The sequence below is a fragment of the Pelmatolapia mariae genome, linkage group LG12 (assembly GCF_036321145.2).
Source record: "Pelmatolapia mariae isolate MD_Pm_ZW linkage group LG12, Pm_UMD_F_2, whole genome shotgun sequence".
NCBI lineage: Eukaryota > Metazoa > Chordata > Actinopteri > Cichliformes > Cichlidae > Pelmatolapia > Pelmatolapia mariae.
The window spans coordinates 2,342,542-2,367,379 of NC_086237.1; the positions used below are offsets into that span (position 1 = coordinate 2,342,542).

Sequence of the window (24,838 nt, forward strand, 5' to 3'; positions counted from 1 at the left end):
ATTATTTATTTGAAGGTATTTTTCCAGTCGAAGGTGGGGATTAATGTTCCTGGAGTCATGCCTTCATGACTAAAAATAAACATATTTCACAAGTTTAAACAATCTGCTGCTTGATGTTCATACCCTGAAGAAATTAATTAGAATGAATTTCTTATTGGAAACAAACAGCAAAATGAAACAAACTCTACAGCAGCGCTGACATGATTGGGAAATTAATAATGATAACCATGAAAATTAGATCAACACATGATGAGTCTTTGGTTTCATTCGTTATGGAAAACAGTTTCTCTCCGTCACTGTTTCAGCTGCTTTAGTGCTTCTTTTTTTTTTTTGAAGTAGTTTTCATTAAAAATCAGTTCTCACACAACATTTTAAAGTGTGATATAGTTTGTGTCTTTAGCATGACTTTGGTTTATCAACACAGCCATAAAGCAGCACTAAGACTGTTGATCTGCAATCAGATCAGATCTGTTGGTGCCAATACGTCGATTAACTGAGATAAATGGGCAAAAATGTCAAATCTGTAGCCATCTCTTGCACATATGTTGTCTTCACTCACAGAAATTCACTTCAGCTACAACACTCAGAGTCGAAACAGAACTTTATAGCTTTGAAAAAGAAATTCAGAAATTGCTCCACAAGTTTAACACGGTGTCTCCGGACAGTCTGGACATGTTTACGTCTGGACTAAAGTGATGAATGGACCCACAGAGAGACACACTTTGCTGTCCTTGCAAATGAAAACAAACTATTTAAATGACTTCTTAATTTTCATACTGGAGAGATTAATTAATTATAAATTAATGGGAACTCTTCAGTGGTAGCAAAATATTAATTAATTATTCCAAATTAACCATTAAAAATATTTTATTTTTAGAAATGTGAATCACTTCAAAGCAGAGATTAAAAGGGTAGTTTCTGTGATGGGTTAATTAATTTTTTCCTGGCATAATTATTATGTGTTTGTACAGCATATATCTGAACGTATAACCAGAGTAGTCCTTCAGATATCTTGTGCTGAGGGCATACTGATGTAGCTGAGTAACGTGTGGCTGTCAGAAACTATGAGAGAAAAAGAGCAACAGAGAGAGGCGAGTGAGAAGAGAGTGAACGCAAAAAGAAGCGGTGCTTTTGTTGGCCGTGCAACAAGCTGCGATCAGTGGAGCTAATAGGAAGAGGTGAGCTGAGGGAAAAGCCTGGAAGCAATAAAGATCGCTCGGGAGATGTGAGGGTGTGAGATGGAGAGGCAGGACCAAAGAACGAGAGAGAGATGGAGAGAGAGAGGAGGAGGAGACAGCGCCGTGTGTGCAGACTGAGTCGGAGGTGAAAGAGACTGCTGGGAGGCGACTCGCTGAGCGCTGTGATCAACACAGACACCAGTAGAGGAAACGAAGAGAAAGTGACAGAGTGCACTGATTGACACGCCCGACGTGGCAAACGCAAAGGACAAGCTTGGCAACTTTTTCTTCTTTTTTGATTAATGTTTAATCTGCTAATGTCTTCTGATTTATTGTGGAGCTGAGTGGATCGCGCTACAAGGGGGGTTAATTAGTTTTCCCAGCTTGTCACTTCAAAGCCTTTTGTCTTGCACATCTTTGAAAATGATGTAAAGAGGTGCAATCACTCTGTTTATGTTCACTGGGGATTGTAGCCGCTCTGTTGTCGGATGCTTGGATTTTGCTGTCAGACTTTGATTCTTTATTTACCACCTTGGCTCATTTTCAATCTGCGTGAGGTAGGTGTTCAGTTTTCACTCAGGACGGAATCACGGCAGGAATGCAAAAATGTCATTAGAGTTAGAATTAATAGAATGAATTATTTCCTTGGAATTGTTTAGGATAAACTACATTTAGTGACTCAGGAGAACTTTAATGTGTTTAATGACCTCCTGATTAAGCTGTGTGTGTGTAGATATGTGTGTGTGACACAAAGTGCTGAAGCATGTGTTCATAAAGGAAACACATTTCCTCTCCTTTTCTTGTGAAGATCTTATGTTAGAAGTTCAAATTTTTCCAAGGTTGCTGAAACAAAATGAAACTTTCTTTCCGTATCGTCCTCCGGCTGTGCTGATACATCATTTTCTGTTAATGCAATACAGCATCTCTGCCTCTTGTTCTCCATCCCTGCCAGTCTGACTTGGCATTGAGCTTCACAGGAAAAGACAAAAGTATTTCATCCTCCAGCTCTGTACAGACGCTCCAGAACAGCTCACTGTGTGGGTATACAAGTCGTGATCCCCAACTCGTGTCGTGTAGAGGGTGTGAACGTGTCGAGGCTTTAGCACCGCGGGGCGTATCCAGAAGCTCGAGCTTTAAACATTTTTTTGGAAGAGTAATAGCAGAGAGTAATTAGCATTTTTCCTTCATTACATTACTTCTCAACCTGCAGGTCATGACATTCATCAGGTTGAGGGACGACTAGAGGACTGATATGAGTAATTTCTAACTTGGAAGTGTTTTAATCATTCTTTTGAATCTTTGCGGTAAATGCATTTTTCATATGAGCCATTTAGCAGCTTTCAGAGCTTCTTGCAATAATTAAAAGTAATATTTCAGACTTGGCAAAGTTCGTCATCCTTATGTCCATGTCCTGCGGGTTGTATTGTGGCTGTCTTTTAGGCTTAGAGTAATTGAATAAATCCCTGGCAACTATGATTAAAGGAGCTTGTGACTGAAGGGTTGAGTTTGAGTTACCAGCTGTAGGCAGTAATAGGTTTGGGGGGGTTTAAGGGGGGAAGAGGGAAAAATTTGTTTTTATAAAAATGTTACAGACAAGCAACTTTAAATGGATGTTTTATTTTCAGTCTTTGTTCTTTGTTTTTTTTCCATCCAAGACATAAACTGAACAGATCATTTTAGAAGCAAACTTGTTAGCTTGTTAGTGGACAGTAGGCATATTTATAGCCATGATGATGTGTCTGTATGTAAAGGGACAACCTCCAGAGCTAAAACTGAAGCCATTGGTCATAGCAAAACTTGCAGTTCCTCTAGTGGCCACTCAAATTTTGCTTCTTTTCATTTTTTTTTAACATAACTGCTCTATTAGGATGTTCGAGGGGTGGCCTGCATTCATCGACAGATGTCAAGACAGTTTTTCTGAGTGAAATTCAGTCTGTTCATTGCACCTGTACAGTTTATAGGTGCACCACGCTAAGCACGTTAAGGGATAAATTAGCACTCCACCTTTTCATCCATGCACAGTTACTCCTGGCTTCAAAAATCAATGCTGTGATGGCCAAAAGTCGATGAAAATGGATGCCATCATGGTGGTTACGTCCATCGTCTATACTGCCTGTGGCCATTTGTTGATTTCCCATTTGTTTCAAGAGTGGTTACAAAGATTCATAGTCACATAGAGAGCGAGATAGAGTTGAGGGAGCCCACAGGAAATTGGAATATTTGATGAGGTAAGATTTTCATGTAAATCTGGGAAGATTTGACGCTTAACAATCATGAGGAGAAACTTCGAAACTAACTGCGATTTGAAATGAAGACAGATTCAGGAAGTTCATTCTTTATTTATTGCCTCAAAGGTTTTTGGAAACTTTATGTATTATGTGAGGTTTTGCAAATAATCCACCGTCTCAGTTTCTGTTTAAAACCAAGTGTTTGTATGAAGTGAAGCTCAGTGTTTTTGCAGTTACTGTAGGTAACGGGGGAGGATATCTCTCTGTCATCTATCATGGCACCGTCACAAACTGATCTCTCGCGTCTGGTTGTAAACTTTAAAACAACATGTGTCATGTCAAGTTTGTAGGAACAGTGAGTGAAAAAGGTTATAACCGCTACATTTTCAGTGGCTCCTGAAACTATACATATACTTTGTAATGCATGTCAAGATATTTTTCTGAAATGTTTCCATAAGACATTTTAAATCAATAGGAACGTTTTGATCACTCTTGTGCAGCATCACTTTGATGGCTGACATGCAGACACGAAAATGTATCAGATTTTATTTTAAACAAGCACACTGTCCAGTTTCAGACAGAACTTCCGACTCATAGACGATCTGAATAAAAATTCATGACTGTAGCAAAAAAAAGAAAAAAAATGATCTGGGTCTTGACCTCTTTACATTTGGACTGACGTGTGATTAAAATTATCTCCACCGAGCACACCAGTCCTGACCTTGTTAATTGTTTGTAGGCACTCCCTCCTGAACGCAGGCTGATGTAGTTAAAGGCCACAGTGATTTTTTTGCTGCCACTCAAGTAATGTGTGCATGACCTGAGGTTTTAACCTGCACAGGCATTCGTGCATTGGACACGTTGACATTTTACGTGCAAATGAGTAAACTCGTTGAAAATACTCGGTATTTCAGTCTGTACCTGCTTGTGCTGTGCGTAGTCCCCTCACCTTGGGGCAAAACCGTTTTAAGCTTGAAACACTGGGACGTACAGCAGTGTAGATTACTTCCATCACGTCATCCGGTTTATGGTTAAAGTCTTGACTTGAAGGTTAAAACGAGAATAATGAATTTCAGGCTAGGGCAGAGCTTCATTTAATATTTACATTATTATCTCCAGTGCTAACCTTATGGGAAGCGGTGACTTTGAATACACTGACTTTATATGAATACTTTTATGAAATACTCCAAATGAAAAGTAAATGTGGGATGTCTGCACCAGCATATTAATGGCTGCATATTAACTGCAGGTGGAATAGAAAGATGTGAACTAATTTTGTGTGTTAAAGAGTAGACATAGGCAATAGCGGCTATCATCAGTTTGTACAGATTTGACTTAGTCTTGTGGCTGCTGTCATTGTCTTGGGGCTTTTTAAACCTCACGTGCCCATATTTAGATGAGTGTTGCACAGATACCTGCTAATTAGCGGTAAGTAAATTACTGGATTTCACTCAGCTAATCCTCACGGATTTGTCAGATAATAGATTTAAGGCAGAAACACTACAAATGGAGTCAAGAGGTTCTGCTCAGTGAGTCATATTAAATGAAATGTTGGATACTACCTGCCAGTCAAAGTGACCATGCTCTGCCAAATGCAAATTATAAGCTTTAATTAATTTTACACACACGATCAGTGATATTAGCTTTAAAAAAACAATGACTATGTTATACATGCCTGCAAACATGTACATTTTCATGTCTGAAGTAAAGGAACTAAACATGCAAATCTATGGGGCTTGACTCACTGTCGTTAGCACTACTCCAGTTTTTGCCCATTCCTCACTGGCTTAATCTATCAGCCCAGGAGGTGACTGATTTTTTTTAAAGTAGTTCTCACTGTGGCTTTGACTTAACAACAACAATATTTCATGTAGATTATAATATTTGACGGTGGGTGGAGGTCTATTCAGGATGCATGTGTGCAGAGTTGCTGTGGAAGTGAAATGAGCTGTTTTAACGACGTCACTGGTGGCTTTAGACTCGAGTTGATAAAAATTAAAAACTGTACACTAACATCAAGCTAAGTGTTGATAGTCAGATGTGGGAATTTACTGTTCCTGGCAAAACGTCACAAAAAATAAAGCCTTTGAACATATCTATAAGTCACGTGTTTGTGTGTTTTAAATCATTTTTCCTTTAGGCCCAGTGTTTAACACTAGGATGTGGTCAAGGCCTTTTTGGTGGCATGTCCTCACACTGATAGTCACACTGGGTTGTGTGTGTGTGTGTGTGTGTGTGTGTTTACTGATGGTATGTCTAATTTAGCCCAGACATGACAAGTGATGAATGAGCTGAATACCTTGAAGCAGACAGAGCAAGGAAATAGACACAGCAAGGGTCACTGTGTACAGACCTGCCGCAACATTAAATGGATGGAGTGATGGAGGAGAAATGGCAACACAAGACCACCTTTATATCTAAGGAGTGCTTTGATGGAGGGAGACGGATGCTACTGAGAAGTATTATCTATAGTATCCTGGCAACAACTTCACATGCCCATACATGGGGAAAAAAAGCAAAACAACAGCACTGTGTGTGAAATCCAGAGACTGTCAGATATACATGTTTATTTATTTGCACTTACAAATGTGTCCATAAATACGCATAAAATACCAAGTGTTGAATACAGGAAAGGTTTTGTTTGATGTGGAGCTACAGCATCTGAATTTAATGCTGTTTGAGGTTTCATGTTTGTTTGGATAGGTTTAACAGCCATAAACTAATCTTCAGTTCTCACTGTTAAAAGCTGCCCTGTGTTATTATCTCGTAAACAAACAACGAAACGTGAAACGCATCGCGCCTCGTACCTGTGCGCGTGAATTTTCTTCATCTTTGAACACTTGCAAAGTGGATTTTTTTTTTGCTTTGAAACTTAAATTGTTTATCTAAACAAGGCTTTCTCCCACTGAATGTGTGTTTCTGCTTTATTTGCTCCTTCATGCCACCAACTGTTCAGTGATTTTAGCATGAAAGAGAATGGAACAATAGGATTTCCACACAATGGGTATGCCGGCTTTAAAACAGCCCTCGGAGCTTCAGCACCGGTCAGAAAACTCAGCGCGTTACGTTCAAACGAGAAGATCAGTAAGTGCTTCTGATGATCAGCCATCGTCACTTTTCAGAAACTGCAAAGAAACAGAAGAATATGCACGTTTCTTAAGTAAAGTAACTTTGACTGTCATACGAAACGACTCCTGTCATGATCTCCTCGTTTGCTGTATCTCATTTTCCAATCAGTCTTTCTACAGAACATTTGTGCTTTAACTTAATGAACTGCACAAATTGGGATAATGGTCCCCACTTTTATTCCTCATAGACAGAAAATGGCGCAGAAGTAATTTTGTAAAGAATGAAATAAGATTTTGGGAGAGAAGCTCAAATCCTGCCCAGTTTCTCACTTGTGCACCGTCACTCCTTTAGTTGGGAGCGTTAGTCAGATTCTTCTGGAGATACGTTAAAAAGATGGTGAGATGGAGCAAACCTACAGCAAGTTTATCATTTTAATGTCTGATTGGCCCTGAAGCAAAATTATAGGATAGAACTATTTAAACTTAAAAAATCTGAATCATTTTGGACTCTTTTTAATCACTGACTGCAGTGGCTGAAGGACCAGGCAGCATCAATTTATTACAGTCAGCTGAAGGGAGAAAGCTTTCTGTAAAGAGCCATGGTTTTCTCCCAAATTGGCAGGAACAGCAAGAAGCATCATGGTTTGGCATCTCTGAAATGGCTGAGAGTAAGCTAAATCAATTAGCCTCAAGAGGCAGTGCATTGTCATTCGCATCGGGTTACCAGTGGCAAGCAGCCAGCTGCGGTTCATGGAGCAGACGTTCACTCAAGGAAACGGGGAGGAAAGGATTAAGAGGAAGGAGAGGCAGCAGGGCGGCTTATTTGATTTGCTCAGGAAAGTGATTAAACCTTCTACCTAACATCCTCCCCTCCCTGCTGCTCTACACGTTAGCTGCTGAATGACTGTGACACACCTTGCCAGAGTGTTCCTCTTGGCTGCTTTTGCAGCTTTGAGCCTCCAGCGCAAACATTTTACCTCGTATTTTACATCTGCTCATGCTGCAGACCAAGTTTTGTTGCTGGTGCTGTATAGTTTGTGTTTGATTAATGGAAAAGAAGGACTCTTATGTCTTTCTGATTATATATTTTTATTTGTGTGTGTGTGTGGATATATGACTGATGAAATTGGATGGCGTTGGAGTGGCGATGATAAATCAATTAGAGTGCATAGGAGAATTAGGCTAATGAAGGTGACAGCAGGGCCAGCGTCCCACTCAGCTGTGACTCAATCTTATTGGTGGGTGTGTACTAGTGCACGTGTGTGCTCTTACTGGATCCTACACAGGAGCAAAGAATTTTAACAAGGGTTTCATAATGATAGGGAACTGTAATATCATATGATTTCATTAAAAGATGGCATAAAAAGCTCATTTTCTCATGAGAAAAACCAAACAGAAACAACCGCCTGCATTTTTAGATAAACCTGATGAGCACCGTTTGAGGCCATGTGGATTTAAAGCTGCTACCAAACTTTTATTTATTCTTTTTTGTATGAAATATAATGACTGGCTACTGCATGAATTAGTAGGGAAACTTTGTCTCTTACACAGCAGAGACCTGCAGCATAATTAGAAGAAAGCGAAGGATGCCATCGAGGATTTGAATGATAGTCAAACGACACCAGTGACACCAAAAACTAAAAAGTTGCCTTCTCCCGTGAGGTCTGTGCTAGAGATCTGAAATTTCACACAAAAAGTTTGGAGATTTGCATAATGCATGATCTAGTTAACTGACTGACAGATTAAAAAAAAAGTTTGAGGACACTTTTTAAAGTTAATTTCTGATATTTTTATGTTGTTGTTTTTTTCAGCAGCTAGAAGATCTCTTTCTAATAAATTCTCATACGTGCAGTTTGGTCCAGCTGGTTTCCATATGGGGATGTCAAATAGCAAAACAAAGAAGTGATGCCAGTTGTTGGATGTTAAAAGATTAATAACTGTTCCTTAAGAGTCTCTTAATAATAAATGAGATATAATAAAGCTGCTGTAGTTTGCTCCAGAACGGGACTAAAAGTGATTGCAACAAATAAAAAGAAGATGCAGAAAAAAACAACACTGATGTAAAATTCATGGTTCTCAGAGGATGAAGCCTATTCACTGGCAGCCCTCTGGGTTTTCTGTTATCTTCCATCAGTCTGACATTTTTGGTTTTAAAGAAATGTTCTGACACCTGTCAGATGGTTTGGTGTAGATTTTTTTTTTTGGCTGCACGACGTATCCATATTCACTAGTGTTCACCGGTTTCATATCAGCTTTCTTCACTTCCATCCATCCATCTTCTTCTGCTTACTCAAGTCAGTGTCGAGGGGGTGCTGGAGTCTATCCCTGCTGCCACAGCGCGAGAGGCGGGGAACAACCTAGACAGGTCGTCAGTCTGTTGCAGGCTTGCTTCATGTACACAGTGAAAAGTTTCGTATTTCCGTGTGAAACTGTGATTGCGGGCATGCAGAGACTGCTAAGAATCAGCATGTCATGTAACAGGATGTTAGCATTTAGCTCAAAACAATGTCTTAGATTAAGAATGACTTTTCTTCGTTTTTACGCTCGCTTTGTTCTTGTTGTAATTTGGCTGATCGCTGGAGTATAAAGAAAGAAACTCAAATAATCCTAAACTTGAGTTGAACTGGTTTTGTTCTCAGACCTTTTTTGTAGGATTTTTAGTCCCACTTGAAATGAAATGAGTTTGGGGTTGGCTTCAAAGACTTAACAACTGAGAAGAAAGGAGGACCCTTAGACTACATCACTGCCCTTTACTGTAGAGCTTTTTCTTTATTTCAAAGAAATCATTTCAAATCATATTCCATGAGCATATTGTCTTTAAGCTATTATTTTCCCCTTATACTAACTCCATCTATTTACTGCCTAAAATTGCTCCTGTCATTGCCGTCTACTTTGTCACTCTTTGGAAACAGCTGTTATCGCACTTTTCTTCTCGGTGCTTTCTCTTTTAACTGTCTCCCTTTCTCAGCCAGCTTGCCACTATTCATCTGGTTGTCATTCTTTTCACAGGATTCATGCCCCCTCCTAGTAGTGGTATTTATTTTCTGTCAGGCAGTCTTTGTCCCAAACAGAATAGCAGGCTCATTAGACACACACTGACACGTTAAAGATGCTTGTGAGCATACACTTCTTTCATACAGACACACACTAACACTCCCCAGAGAATTGTTACTAATCAGCCTTATTTATATACTTTCCTGGGTATACTATATCTGTTTTTTTCCCTGTAGATAAGCAGAAGGATTTCCATAGTAGTTTAGTGAGGTGTTTGAATGCAGTGAGAATGATTTTGTTTTTTTAGCTGTTTTAGCAAACTAAGATTAGTTTATGGCTGTTCAAAAGTCTAGAAATAAATAATAATAAAATACAGCAGGTGAACAAAATGAAAGAAACGCATAAGGCAGGACATAAATCCAGGAAAAACTGGGACAAACAGAGCTGCACACAAGGGAACACAAACAGACACATTAACAAAGGGCAAGGGGAAGACGGGACTACTCTTAGAGCTCACTGGGAACAAGAAATGGGAGAACCGAGATACAGGTGAAATGAGATGACGCACAGCTAAAAATAAATAAATAAAAAATCAGGATGCAGACTCGTAGCAGACACAGAGGCAGAGGAAGAGGTCCTAACAAGAGACGAGATGGAGGGACGAAAACCATCAAACACAGAGGGAACCTGAACACTAAATACTCTTAAAACTCAAAAGAAACTACAGCAACAAAGAAATCAAACTAGGAACCCTTAACTCAGGAACAACATCAAAGGAAAACTGTTTGAATCACATGACAGATTGAAAATTCTGACTTGGTAATTCTGTAACAGTCAGGGGTCGTGTTTTCTAGCTGACTGTGGGAAGGGTTGTGCTGTTTGCTGGTCTCTTATGTGGCTGGTTGGTTCATGGATGAAGTGCTTGTATTTTACATTAATAGAAACTGCATGCCTCTTTTGTGGTTTCCTTCATAAACCCTCCTCTTTCATTACCTCTTATTGGTTATCCTGTGTAGCTTGTAACTTGATGCCCGGTGTCATGGAAACCTGCAGTATGTTGGCTACTGAAGCCGGCCTTGATTGATAGCCTGTGTGTGATATTGGCAGAAGGCAGGTTTTGTTTGCCTGGTTACAGAGGAGAATTTAAAATGCTGATCAATAAGTTTACAGCCTCTGAATAGGAAGCATGCTGTGGAGCTTTTACAAGGCCTTTGGACCAGCCGAGGAGAAAGCCATTACCAAAAGGCTTTGTCTAAACAGATGAGCTCAGTCAGACTCCTGGCAGAACAATCACGGGGACAATCGTTCAAGTTTATAAATTCACCATTCAACATCTGTCTGCTCAAAAGCCTAGCTGGCTATTATGTGTCGATGCAGATAAGATGAAGTGAAGAAAAGCAATCCACTTGACACTGTCATTGTCAAAGTACAGCCAATGTATTTTAGTGTGCGATAATATGGAATAAATCAGTGGTTTTCTAGATTTTTAGGCTGAGGATAAGCCAAACTCAAATCCAGATCCACAAAGCACATCTGTATTCACATTTTTACAACATAGCTGATATCAGTTCTTCTTTTCTTTGGACTTCTGACAGCTTTTACAGCATCTACTCACAGACACTTGAAATCATTTATGTAAGAGTGTCACCACTCCACTCGCACATCGTCTTGTCAGATACTTTCAGACAATCCAACTAATGTTCCTGCAGCCTCTGGTTTGGATCCAGGGCTCCTGAGGAGGCCAAGTTTTCATCATAAGGGAAAGCTGCTTTCCAAGTCCTTTAGTTTGTGGCACCATATTAGCATTACCAAACCTCTCCTTACAGATGATGCACCTGGGCTGAGCGCATCCCCAGTCCAAAAGACAAGTATCTTTTGCATTTTTCCCCTTGCTTGTTAATCGTGGTTTGCTCAGCATAAGTTCATTGCTGGTAATCGAGGCCTTTAATATATCGCACATATTTCCCACCATTTAGCAAGACAGGTTGCATTTTTTCAAGGATTTATTTTTTAAAAAGGGCTGATAAAGATAAAGTAAACTTTTTTGTGCTGATATATTTGCAAAAAAACACATTAGTCAGAAAATGACTTTGTCTGCTAGAGATTGCTCACATCTCCTACAAGTAGCAAAATGTAGCTTCTCTAATTATAAGACATTTTTTCTTTAGTTTGGTTCCCTGAACTCGGTGAGGTATCACTCTTGCACTCATTACTTCAGATTGTGACTCCTGTAATACTGTTTACTGGCGTTAGCAATAAATATCTCCAAAGTCACCAGCTTTCACCTGTCTTTGCATCGCTACACTGGCGTCCAATTATTTGGAAGCCAGCAGAGATGCAATGTATGTAAAATCTTTATATTTTGATTCCAGCAGCTCTAATGGGCCTTTTACTAATAAACTTTAGGCTGTGGCATCAGAAATGACACATTGTTAAATCATACTTTAGTTAAGAAGGAACTATGTAACTAAATAAATCTTTGTCGAATTAAGCTTGTGCTTATAGTATATTCACAACTTTTGTTTGAAAATTCCCTTTTCTTTGTAGACATTGACCCACTAAATACAACATGGAAACCCAGAACCCTTCATCTGTAGCTGTTACCAAACCTCTATGCTGTCCTTAAATGCGCTGACCACGGCCTGTGGACACGCTACAGTCCTAAAAGATTTAAGGAAGAAGGCCAATTATCTTGGAAGCCAAATCACAACTTGCTCCAAACTTTGTTCCTCTTTTTTCAGTTTTTAAATTGCCCCAATTTTACTCCCAAATGCATCAAATCATAAAATTGAAATGCACTTGGCAGTGACAGCAAGGTAACAAGATTCTACTCTGGAGTAGAAACACACTAGATATTGGCAAGTCTGAGATGTCATAATGCATTTACCATTATGAGGTGCTGTTTCTGCCTGTCCTGGATCATTAAAGGAAGAATAATAGGTTAGTTTTGTTGTAAATTGCTAATAAAAGTATTTATACTATATTTAAATATATTTAATATTTTTAAGTGGTCATTGCAGCAAGGTAAAAATAAATATTTTGGAATCTCACATCCCATTCTTCCACTTGTGCTGTGACATGAATGGATGCTGCAGGATCATTCAGCAGACAGGAACAGGTAAATCTCCAAAGTAATCCTTGTCATTTGCTGGCACTGAAGCAGACACTCAGAAAATCTCCCCCTTGGCTCAAGCGTGAGTTTCTCCTTTGGGTCGAGTCCAATGTGAAATGACACCGAGCAAAAGCAAGAGGAGCATAGCCAATAGAAAGACAGAAGTAAGGATGAGCAGGAAGATGTCGCAAGGAAAATAAACTAAATTATATAAAGGATCTTTGTAATTATATCCAAATGGTAGCTTTTGATAATAAGGGCTTTGAGAATGAATGAGTCACCCCAAAGAAAACCAAAACTTGGAGTCTTGACATGCCCAGAGCTTCCTCCCATCCTCCCTGCAGCTTACTAATCAGTAGGGCTGGATGGGGATGATGGGGCTTTCTAACCTGCCATCAGCCAGCTGCTCTCCTCCAGGCTCCAGGAAAAAAAAAGAAACAACTAGTGTGAAAACAGTGATTCTGCCATAGAAATGTCATCTTTAGAGGAACTCAGAGTGACAGGAGGTTTCAGATGCTATTTCTTTACAGCATTAAATGAGCAACAGTATAGTTAGGGTATATCTACAAATGTGCCTCCATAAGTGATGTGGTTTTCGTCACTGAATCAGGAAAGCAGCAAAACACTCCTCCACCTACACTCGGCACAAATACTTTAGGTTATGCTGTTGTCATTGTTTCTAATTATTTGAACTTTATTATTTTTCTGCCTTCTTAGTGATATAATCGTGACTCTCAGCTGCTGTCGCCAAGGAGAAGAAGCTAGTTAGAGCACATATCAGATGCTTTTTTTGGCATTTGAATTAAATTCAAATGGCAACAAAAGTTACTGTTACAGAAATTCATCCAGAAATGATCCAGGTTGCAAAATGAGTTCATGAAAACAATGTATAATTGTTTAATTGGAGTTGCACAAAACATTTTCTTTGTCTTCTCCAATTCATTGTGCAAAATTTGTCATTTTAAGCTTGGAGAACAGGTGCCCTTTACTGAAATGTCTTATTTGGAGTTGTAGCAGCTTCTTTCTCTCTTATTTTTTTCAAATCACAGACTCAAATATTTCCTTGTGGATTACATATCTGCCAATCCTTCAAGTCCCCACGACACTACATTTTTTTTCCTCAAACAAAGTAAGGCTTGGCCTTAAAAAATATGATACATTACAGAAATGTTACAAAATAACAAGATGGTTCTGTCTGTGTTTTGTAAAAAGCAGATTAAGGAAACACACTGCCAGGGGAATGATTTATGTTTTGGTTGCTATGTGTTTTCCTCTATTCTTCCCCATTTTTAAAACTGAATGTGCATAGCATAGCTGTTAGAGCTTCTTCCATATATTTAAAAGACATTAGGAATCCTTCATCTTTGTTCCGTGTTTCTTTTAGTAGACCTAAGCTCGGTGACATGCACGAATAAATGAGGAGAAACTGTTGTTCTGTTCTGATTCTTCTGGGTTTGTCTGAGCTCAGCGGTAGCAGATGTTTTCTACAGCCAGGACAAATCTCAGGGTCTAGCTTAATAGTCATGCCTGAAACAGTGCTCTGTGTTTTCACATTGGTTTAATAAAATCTGTTTGCTTGATTTTTCACTCTGAAAATTGCCATAGTGTATTAGTAAAGGTTGTCACTGACTTTATTCCACATTGTCATCATGTAAAATGTTTACAGAGAAGTAACCATCAAAACAAAGAATAATTCATGTACAAGTAAAAAAAAAAAAAAGCTGTTTGTGAGTAGCTAATATTTATTGTTCTAATTATATAGTATAATGAAGTAATTAGGTAGTTTATGCAGTTTGTTATCCTGTTTGTTGGTGCTTTTCTTTCACTTGAGTAAGAGTTGGTTTGACAGCCGTATGGATTGTTGGTAGACCAAAGCAGGACCTGTCAATTTGTGATGGATAGTTGTCACAAATTAACATTAATAGCAAATTAACTGTTTATGATAATATGGTATACTCAGCAAAAGTTCATCAATCTATATATTTATTTAAACCATGGCAAAAGAGACTGGTTTTTTACTGTTTGGTTTTGTTATTTTAGTGTGGTGCTCATTTGAGAATATTCCCAGCTTTTTGTAAGCTCAGCAAAGCCCAACCTAAGGATGAGTGTCAGTCAGTTGTGTCAGTTTCTAAATCAAGCTCCAGAAAACAGGGTGTCTCTGCTTTGAGAGAGGCACTTTTACTGAATCTGAAATTTTCCATGTCTGTCCTCATTTATCCTTCTCTAACGACCTTTAATTAGGCTTTAATGCTTCCTCTGTTATTATAGGAATTTTCATACTGCCCAAAAAATAATATTTTTTTATTGGGCACTTGTGTTCATGCGCTCTTTCATCCTTGCTAGAAGTTTATTCATAAGAATTCATTGTTGGTTCTGCAATAAAAAGATATTAAGGATTATCTCTAAAACGGTCAAAAGAACATTTAGATTGCGTTAAAGCTTCTAAAATAAATCTTCATTTTTCCTGTTAGCTGGCTGACTTATAGTTTCCCCTTTTTGAAATATCAAGTAATTACCCTGTAATCCTATATAGCCTGTCTGTAACATTCATCACGTGTAAAAGCAACAACCATCATGTGCTTGGTCTGTTTTCATGAATAATGATTTTTATTTTTAGATTTCAGCATTTAGGATTTGATCAATTATAAGGAAAAAAAGCACAAGCTTCCATTTTGAAAGCATTTAAACTATGGCTCATCTTTTTATATCCATGTGAGTGTGTTTGTTGATGTAGTGGACCTGGGTTCATATGTGATTTTTGCATTTTCTCTAATTGCGATCAGTGTGAAGTGCTCCCTGTAGGACAGTCAATGAATTTGATTAAGTCCGTAGTTTGAGGGTGATAGGCCAAAATCTTTATACAAAGCCACAAACCAAAGAGTCCCAATGCTGTTCAGGCCTCTTCTGTTCAATATTTTCTCACCAACAACTGAAAAAATATTTGTATATATAAGATTTAACATGTAGAAATCTCAGAGGTCGAACAAATGTGTCCATTATTTTGAAATGTACTTTTTGAGTTACCCGAATATTGAACAGAAAGCTTTGTTAATTTTACAACGTATGTCCGTCTGCTGCTAAATGTGCGTCTTTGAAAGACACAAGCTGTGTTTTGACATTCTCCTTTAATCGTCAGTCACTGAATAATGTCAAGTTGTAGTGAATTCAGTGGATTAGGGAAGAGCAGTTATCATACATTGCATTGCAACAACATGGTCTGTCTGTTCAAGGAGCTTTGCAATTTTAAGTAGTAACCATTTCATTATTATATTTGGTGCAAGGGCTTGAAGCTGGAAGGATTTTAAATGAGCTGGAACATAAATCACTACGTCATAATCTTTCCTAATTGAAGTTCATGCTATTCTCATTTTTCAGATATTCTTGTAATTTAACATTTACAAAATAAATAATCAAATTAATCGTATTAATTTGAACATATAAATGTTTGATAAATAGCAAATGTAATTCGTTTTTGATGTTCAGAGCTGGAAATTTGTGTTTCAGATTGATCTGACCCGGTCAGGCTGTTCTGACATGACAATTTCTTTCTGAAGGGTTGATTTAACCTCATCGTTCCAGTACAGCGAGGACATGTTTTAAGGCTCGTGGAGAGCAAGGAGAGGAAATGTGTTGGGAACAGAGCATTGCTTTTTTTGTGCATGAATTAGTGTGCATGCTCCTTTTTAAAGAGTACAGGTTGATTAACTTGTGACATCTTTGCTTATCTAATGATGACAGAGTATTTTTAATTTTTACAAATTTTATTTTTTGTCTTCCCATTTTAGTCATGGGCCACTGACTTTGAGTGGCTGGGCTGGATAAGCTTCCGACAGGCTTTATTAATGAACTATGATACTTCATGTATATACATCTCCCACTGACAATGTGGGGATCTAGATAAGGACAGACTGCTCTCTTTAGAATATGTTCTCCAAGAATCGTTTCAATGGACAACATGGAGCAGGTGTTTCCCCTAAAGGCGGCGCAAAGTCAAAAGTTCACCCACCTAAGAAGAGGGCTCCAAACCCCAGGGTAGCACTAGTTATACGGGGCAAAATACATCGTTTATTGCAAGGATCTGCAGACCACCATGTCCCAGATTCCCACCTCTATTATGCAGGTATTGAGGAAGACGAGGCGAGAGAAACACATGAGAGCAGAAAGGAGCGCAGGAGCATATACCCAAAGGTTAGCCCAAGGGCTGAAGCATATTCCCCCACAGTTTCAAACACTAAAACGCATGGTGTAGCATCTGGGCCACCATGTGTAGGAGAGGTGGAACTGAACAGAGAGGGGTGTATAAGAATACCCTGCACTTTGCAGCATAAAAGATGTAGATCACCAGCAAATATTAAACGAATCTCCTTCGAAGAAGGACTTCGGGATGCTCCGGAGCAATTACGGCCACCCCTACACTATGCTCCGGTTGGTCCAGACGTGAATGGCAAGAAGTTTGTATCAACAGCAGGAAGGAATTTTGCCTCACCCCGTATTCGGCCAAAGAGACCTTATTCTACTGGTGACTGTGTTGACTACAATTTTAACAGACCTCTCCCTGGTACACTGCTAGAAGAGGATGAAGATAAAGAGGAGGAGTCAAGTGCCATCATCGAGCACATTCTAAAAGAGCTGAGGGGGATCAACAAGATCCAGGAGGAAATCTCCGACCTCAGGGATTACCTGACCTCAGTTCGAGGGTCAGTTGAGGAAGTATCATCATGTGTAGATGCTGTTCTGTTGGAGATTGAGGGCATTCGTTCTAGCAACAAGCCTGGAGCCCATGCAGGTACTTGGTCAGGGGTAGGGTGCAAAGATGGCCCATCCTGCCGCAGGAGGCCTGCAAGTGCTTATGGCAGTTTAGGTAGTGCAGTGCCAAAGTCAGAGTCAAATTGTTTCCCTCAAGTATGCAATGAGCGCCATAGCATACATAGAGAATTACTGCTATCCCAGCCAGAAGACTCAACAGTTTCCCCAATCGCTGAATCAGTGGATCATCGGGAACTAGAGGAACCAGAGGATACCTCTGAGCATAGCTCTGATATCCCAGTAGGCGCTATAGCAAGAAAACTCAGCTTTGGCTACCTTGACAGGCAGGATGGTCAAGACTGCCTAAGCACCAGCTCTTTGTCTTCTGGTCATAGTTCCAAATCTGAATCAGACATAGAAAGACCATCATCTAGTCATGGAAGAAAGCAAGAGAGAACTCGTGATGGGGAAGAACATTGGAATAATGCTGTACCAACACACAGTGGACCTATGGAATCCGTGTGGCATAGGGAAACAGCTTACATAAGGGAGCATGAAGGTGTGAGCCCTCTTTGCTGTGAAGGAGCTGGGAGCTGGGAGCAATACAGTGGTGCGACGGGATATGGTACATCTGGGCAGTGTTCTAATGCAAGCTCAGAACATCTCTCTATACATTCTGGAAAGCATTACAACTCACCCGCCAGCAGTTCTAGCAGAGAGGAATGGCAGCCGCGAAGGAGGCGGCCTCAGAACCAGTCTGGGAATCATGGATCGGCAGATCCCAATGGTGAAAGCTCCACTGTAGCATATGAATGTGCTGCTGATTTGTCCTACCCTCAAAGTTCTGGTTACCATTCAGTCGATGGGCATGATGCTGAAGCAGAGGAATCAGACTTTAGGCATTCAGCTGATCTGAGCTTTACAACAACTTGTCAAGTTGAAACATATTTAGCATATGAAGAGTCTACAGCAATGACGTGGACTGAGGCATCCTGCGTGACTGACGCCAGTAACCAAAGCTTAGGAAATCAATTCTCTCACCCTGGCAATGCAGATCCCCAAGCTGGGGGTTTCAATGTCAAACGCATAGGTAGAGCAGTACTTGATTTTAGCTCTGCCTTGCGGGGTGCGTTGCGTAAACTTGAAGCACCTGGAGCTGTGAATCCTGAAGAAGAAACAGACTTTGAAATATCAATGCCTTCAGATCTGCCTACAACTCAGTTGCCTTCAAAACCTTTTTGCTATGAGACACAATTGGTTCAAACATCTGATATAACCCAAAAAGGTGATGTGGTTGGTGGTGATGATATTGCTTTTAGGGAAAGCATAACCAGCACTGTAGATACATTAGATACTTTCTATGTGGAGCCTATGCTTAAAGAAGCCATCAACAGCCTTACATTGGAGTCTACAGAAACTTACCAACACCCTTTTTCTGATATTGTCCCACCGTGTCCTGAGGAACTCCCAGTCTGCCCTGACATGATTTGCAGTAGTGCTGCAAAACTGCCTCAACCTGATGGCCTTACAGAAAAACATGCAGAAACTCTTGCAGATGTGAGCATTAAAGAAGCTCAGCTTTCGCAATGTACCACTGCAGATTCATTGTCGGCCTCTGTTTTGGCTGACGAACCTGCAGCCGTGGAAGAGCAAGGGCAAACTGATGTCCCACTACCACAACAAACTAGCATGGACACCGCTATAGCTTCAGAGGACAAACCAGAAGGAGAAGCAGCAGAGCTATCCACAGAGATCAGCCAGATGGATGAGCGCAGGCTAAAGTGTCTGAGGAGCTTTCAGCAGATTCTTCGTGAGAAGAGAGAGACCAGGCGCAGCCTTGCCAGTGTGACTATGTCCACCTTCTCTCAGGATGAGTTTGAGCAAGGTAGTCATTACATGAAATTTAATGTTGGGCTCATCTGTTGTTTTATTGTATGCATTTTATTTGGCTGTACACCTTTTTCAGTATCAGTGCCGGTAATGTTTCAGGACAACAGCCAATACCGGTCATTAACGGGAGAATATTGGATTTATTAAACTGTATTCCACTCTGAGATGTGTTGTGTTAACGAAGAATTTAGCAAAAACAGAGAATTTAATTGATCAAACTGATTCAGTTAATCACAATTTAACTCTTTGAGTCAGGACTGGATAAAAATATCTGATTAATGCACGTTTTAATTTGGGGTTTTTCTTTTGCTTTTTTTGTGATTAGAGTAGATGAACCATTAAAATGTTTCAAATGAAGAGAGATATGAACACACTTCATCTTCTCAGTAAAGGAGAATGGGTATTTTAATTCATTCAGATGTCTATAAATGGTAACTGAGTCATCATTTTTTGTCAACACAAGTGTTTCTAGAAGAACAAACAGGAAAACTTTTCCTTCCCAGCTTCCTGTCATCAAAGCCTCTTCCCGTTACTGAAACTCTTTGATCTGTCCTGGTTGCAGTGCATCGTTTTCGTTGATGAAAGCTTAACCACCGGTGTCCTCTTTAAATACCCTCACCCAGAGGTTATGAATAAGCCCCAGTACCAAACGGTTCCTTTGGGTATTTACCGTACCAAACGTTTTTTGCTGGTGCTACACTTTTCTTCTCCCTTGAGAGTAATGTATCACCTGCCACTCAAGAGTCCCTTACTCCTCTAAGGCAGTGGCCATTTGCTGAATTAGAAAACATTAATTATCTCCTTGGAAAGCTAGCCTCACATTAAAGAGGAAGGAGAAGCGAAATATTAGGAGTCATTTTCATGATAAATTATACATGTTAATGAAACATTTATGATCTCAGACCCCATCTACCTGATAGCTCAGCAACTGTGCTGCTTTTAGCATTACTCAGGAATTAACAACAAAATGAATAATCCAGGGTGTGGCATGTTATTTCACAAACTAGTCTGTGACTGTTTTTCATTTGTTTTTCCTTTTTCTTCTGTGCTGTGTTACAGATGGAAGTCAAGATGGAGATCAGGTTACTTATTTCGTGGTTTCTCCCCCATTAAAATTATAAACGCAGTATTTTTAAAGAAACTGTTCTTTCTGTTGTATTTATACATTTTCATCATGCTTGTGTCTATATTTAATTTTCCTTTTGCGTTTATATCACTTAGATGTTCAGTTATGTGTATGTAGTTATGTATAAGCAATAATGCCCGCACTGATTAGGACATGAAAGTGGTGAAACATGTTAGTCACTGTGGTATTTCCTTTAATACCTGTTAGAAGAAAAAACAAAAACATGGTAAATATTTGGTTTGTGTTTTCTGGGAGCACATGTTATTTGTGTTTGCTTTACAAGGTGAAACCACATTAATGAGGCTCATATATGCATGACGACAATTCAATTGATCGCAGAGTCCTGTTTGGCATGCGGTACTGAAACTCAACCAACACATTTGAGTCCCTGTGCTTCTGTCTTGTTATTTCCTTTTCACTTTCTTCTATATCTCATGCTTGTGCATGTGCATGCACCACTGTTATGAATCCAGTAAATCCAGACCCAGTAGCTGAACGCGTGACCTGTGACATTCTTTTTCAGAGCCGAGATCAAGATGGTGACCTCAGCAAGCACCCGTGGGCCAAGCCAGGGTCAGTAAAGGTCCTCTGATGAGTGTGTGTGTGTGCGTGCGTGTTCGTTCAAGTGAGCTAGTATGTTACAGTCGACTCTAGAAATTTGCAGGCGTCACGTTCCTAGAGCACCCGTGAATAGTGAAAAACTGTGAATTTTGGGTGTGGTCATAAAATGCATATAAATCCCTGTTATTATAGTTTAAACCCTAAATTTGGGCGCCATCTTAGGGCTTTAAGAAGACTGCTATGATGCGAGAATGCTGGAGATGCAATAAGCAGAGATATAGAAGGCTCTCAGATTGGCTACTTACAAATCTCCCGCCGCTGAGCACAGGGGTATTTCACCATCACAAGCTACAAATTCCTCTAAAAAAATTGCGGAGGATATTTGTGGTTTTTGTGGGTGAAATTTCGTGAAATGTAGTTAGGCTCTAAGGAAAAATCTGCAAACGACTAAGGTCGTGAACTCGCAGCTTCGCGGAGGTATGCTGTACTCTGAATTTTCCTTATTTAAAAACTGATCAATACATTTCCACATTCGATTGTTGTGTACAGGGGGAACACACCGTTTGGCATTGACAGCATGCCAGATCTCCGCAAGAGAAGGCCCATTCCCCTCGTTAGTGAGCTGGTAAGCAAACACTCAATCATTTTCCTTGTGACATTTTAATTTTGACCCTTTCTGACCCTAAACTTGATCAGCTAACTGAAAATAAAGACAGTCACCTTTATATTTGTAAACTGACTTGTATTTGAATATGCAGATGTACCAGTTTGAAAATGTCAGTCAATAGTGACTGAGCGAGCTGAACAATCTCCCACATGAGAACAATAAAACAGGTTTATCATTTAACTATAATGATGGAGTCATGTGGCACTGCTGTGAATAATGAACAACTCGCTTAATTAAGTTTTCCCAGCTAACATGAATTTCATATTTGATTATATCTAAAATTGTTTTGCATTTCTAATTATTGACAAAGTAAAGGTCTAGCTATATAACTATATTCTCAAACGTATTCACTGACCCATCCAAATCATTGAATTCATCTGATATAATCACTTCCACAGCCACAGGTGTATAAGATAAAGCAGCTGGACATGCAGACTACTTCTCCAAATATCTTGAAAGAGTGAGTCGCTCCCAGGAGCTCAGGGAATTCCAGCAGTGTAGTTGTGAAAATTCCAGTCTGCTAAATATTCCACAGTCAGCTGTTTGGGATATTATGACAAAGTGAAAGTGACTGGGATCACGGCAACTCATTGTGCCGAGTGTAAAGTTTGGTGGAGAGGGGATTATGGTGTGGGGCTGTTTTCCACCCTTTAGTTCCAGTGAAAGGAACTCTTAATGTTTCAGCATACAAAGACATTTTGGACAATTTCCTGCTCTCAACGTTTTGGGAACAGTTTGGGGATGGACCCTTCCTGTTCCAACATGACTGTGCACCAGTGCGCAAAGCGAGGTCCATAAAGACGTGGATGAGAGAGTTTGGTACGGAAGAACTTGACTGGCCTGCATGGAGTCCTGACCTAAGCCCAATACAACACCTTTGGGATGAATTATAGTTGTGACTGCAAGCCAGGCCGTCTAATCTAACATCAGTGTCTGACCTTGCAAATGTGCTTCTGGACGATTGGCTTAAAATTCCCATAAACACTCCGAACCCTTGTGAGACGCCTTCCCAGGAGAGTTGAAACTGTTATAGCAAAGGTTGGGTCGACATATCAATTAAGTCTATGAATTAAGAACGGGAGGTTTTATTATTGGTAGATATTATTGGTTAGTTAACAGTATTTTTACCGTATGCACCAAAACAGCAGTGTGAAATAAATGAATATCTGCAACTTCCATTCCTGATCACTCAGTTGAAACGTTTGGGTTAAAGAAACTGCTTATAGATATCTGAAATAAAGCTAAGGCAGTATAGATCATAGGGGACTTAGTATGTTCATTTCCTGTTTAAGCTCCTCCCCTTTTCAGCTAACTTTCTTCTTATTGGCTGCTACCATAAACTGAAGGTTTGAGCAGCAGAGGATCAGCGAAGGAAGGGTGGGGCTTCTGTGCTCACTGCCAAAAGTGCGTCTCAAAGTTACCGTGTAAGGTTGAGTTAAAAAAAAAAAAAAAAAAGCTGAAACTGTTCACAGAAGTCTGAAGGTTCAGCTTTTGGTTCTCATTTGCTTGTTTTTTTCATGTACCCATTGCACAAATATGTATTACGGGGATTTTCCATGTTGCTGTTTTGTCTAGTACTTAGTTTTTCTTTCTCTTTGTAACTGTGGTGCACGAGATATTTTGCCATAACTTTACTTATGGATTTCAGCTGTAATGACCGATTAAAGGCCTTCAGTTTCTAAAGTGGCAATTAAAAAAAACTGATGCAAGAGTTGTACATACTACAATCGCCTGATTTGATTCTTAAAGACTGATAATTTGCAGGTTAGATGCAGGATATATGCTTGAAATAGCACTCGTACAGCAGCGCCCACTGGGTAGTAATTTGTTTGCAAGCAGTGAATTGTTGGTTTCAGGGTAAAAGCTGCTGGTCTTCTCAGAGGGGAACCTGTTTGTTTTGTCTCTAACCTTTTCTTTCTTCTTGTTTTCTTTCTTTGCACATGTCTCCCTGCCTTTGTCGGCCCTCAGGCTATGGTGAGTAAAAGACCAGAGATTTCAACTGCCGTACTTTATTATTTGTTTGAGGCGCTTTGTTTCAAACTCTGCTTTGTAGCAAAGCATTTTGATCTGCTCAGTGCAAGTTTTTCTTTCGTGGGTTTTCATACATTCAGTGTGAGCATGCACACACATGCAGCACATACAAGTCAAATATAAATCCGTTTATTTCCAAATAAGCTGACAAAACTTTGTGTGAATATTTTCAGATTTGCCTTTTTTTGAGGGGGATTTGTGTTTTCGATTAAACTGTTATGCACGATGTTAACCGGTCCATTTTATTTACATAACACATCGACTACTCTACAAAAACGGTAATAAATGTTAAGGTAAGTAATGGCTTTCTCCCTTCAGTCTTCAGAGTACTTTGGAGAGTCTCAGATGTAGATCCATTGGCTGCAGCTGTGAATATTCAGTCCCTGAGACTTGTTTGATTAAAGAAACTCGTCTCCTGTGATTTAAAGTGATGCTCCAGGGTGAAGGTCACTCTTTCAATGACAGATGTGACAGATCAGGTTTGAAGGGATATAAAAATTCTTGAACAAGCTCATCTAACTTCATCAAGCTTTGTCAATTCATAAATCATAAAGAGTAAGTGACCCAGACAGGAGATGATGTCCACGGATGAACAAGAAACCTTTCAGATGGAACTAAAGCAGTTTGAAGATAAAACTGCAGAAACTCGGAAAGAAGAGTAAAAATACGAAAACAGTCTCAACAGACAGTGGTTTGTGATGTTACCTGTAAAGAGTAAAAGTTTCAGATAAATAGAAATAAGATCATTAAAAAATTGCTGCTATTTTTACAATGCAAATCACACTTATAGCAGAGAGCTTTTTAGGAGCAACATGGCGTCCAACCAAAGAGCAATGCAGCCAAACCAGGAAACATGCACACATAGATACAGATACAAGCGAATCATGTTTTGGGCTTTTGTTTTGTGGGATACATATGTATTCCCTAGATGTAGTGGACTTCTGGTTCTGGCTGATTATGTTGATTGTGATGTTATGTGGACTGAGCTCCAATTTCACTGCAACGTGCCGTATTTCCGGTTTTACTGTTAGTGTGTCTACTTTTGCTTCTCTTGTCTCGTCCTGCCTAATTAGTTCCAGCTGTGTTTCCCTCCTGTTTCCCGTTCCCTGAGTTCTCCGATGTGTATTTTAGTCCTCAGTCTTCTCCTGGTTGTTGTGGCGTTGTTAACCTACACTCCCTCCGTGCTGTGTTTGCTCCCTTCGTGTTCCGAGAATTCCCTAGCTCGTGTTTCCCAGTT

The 24,838-nt window shown here is 39.7% G+C and overlaps 1 protein-coding gene across 1 annotated transcript in view; it reads left to right on the forward strand.

Annotated features, from left to right (window-relative positions):
* The window catches only part of LOC134638420 (protein unc-13 homolog B-like), a 191,056-nt gene that overhangs the window by 96,583 nt on the left and 69,635 nt on the right, over nt 1-24,838 (forward strand). The window contains exons 13-14 of the mRNA XM_063489023.1: nt 20,866-20,915; nt 21,453-21,528. Of these exons, the coding sequence (XP_063345093.1) occupies nt 20,866-20,915; nt 21,453-21,528 (126 nt within the window). The remainder of the gene's footprint in view (nt 1-20,865; nt 20,916-21,452; nt 21,529-24,838) is intronic.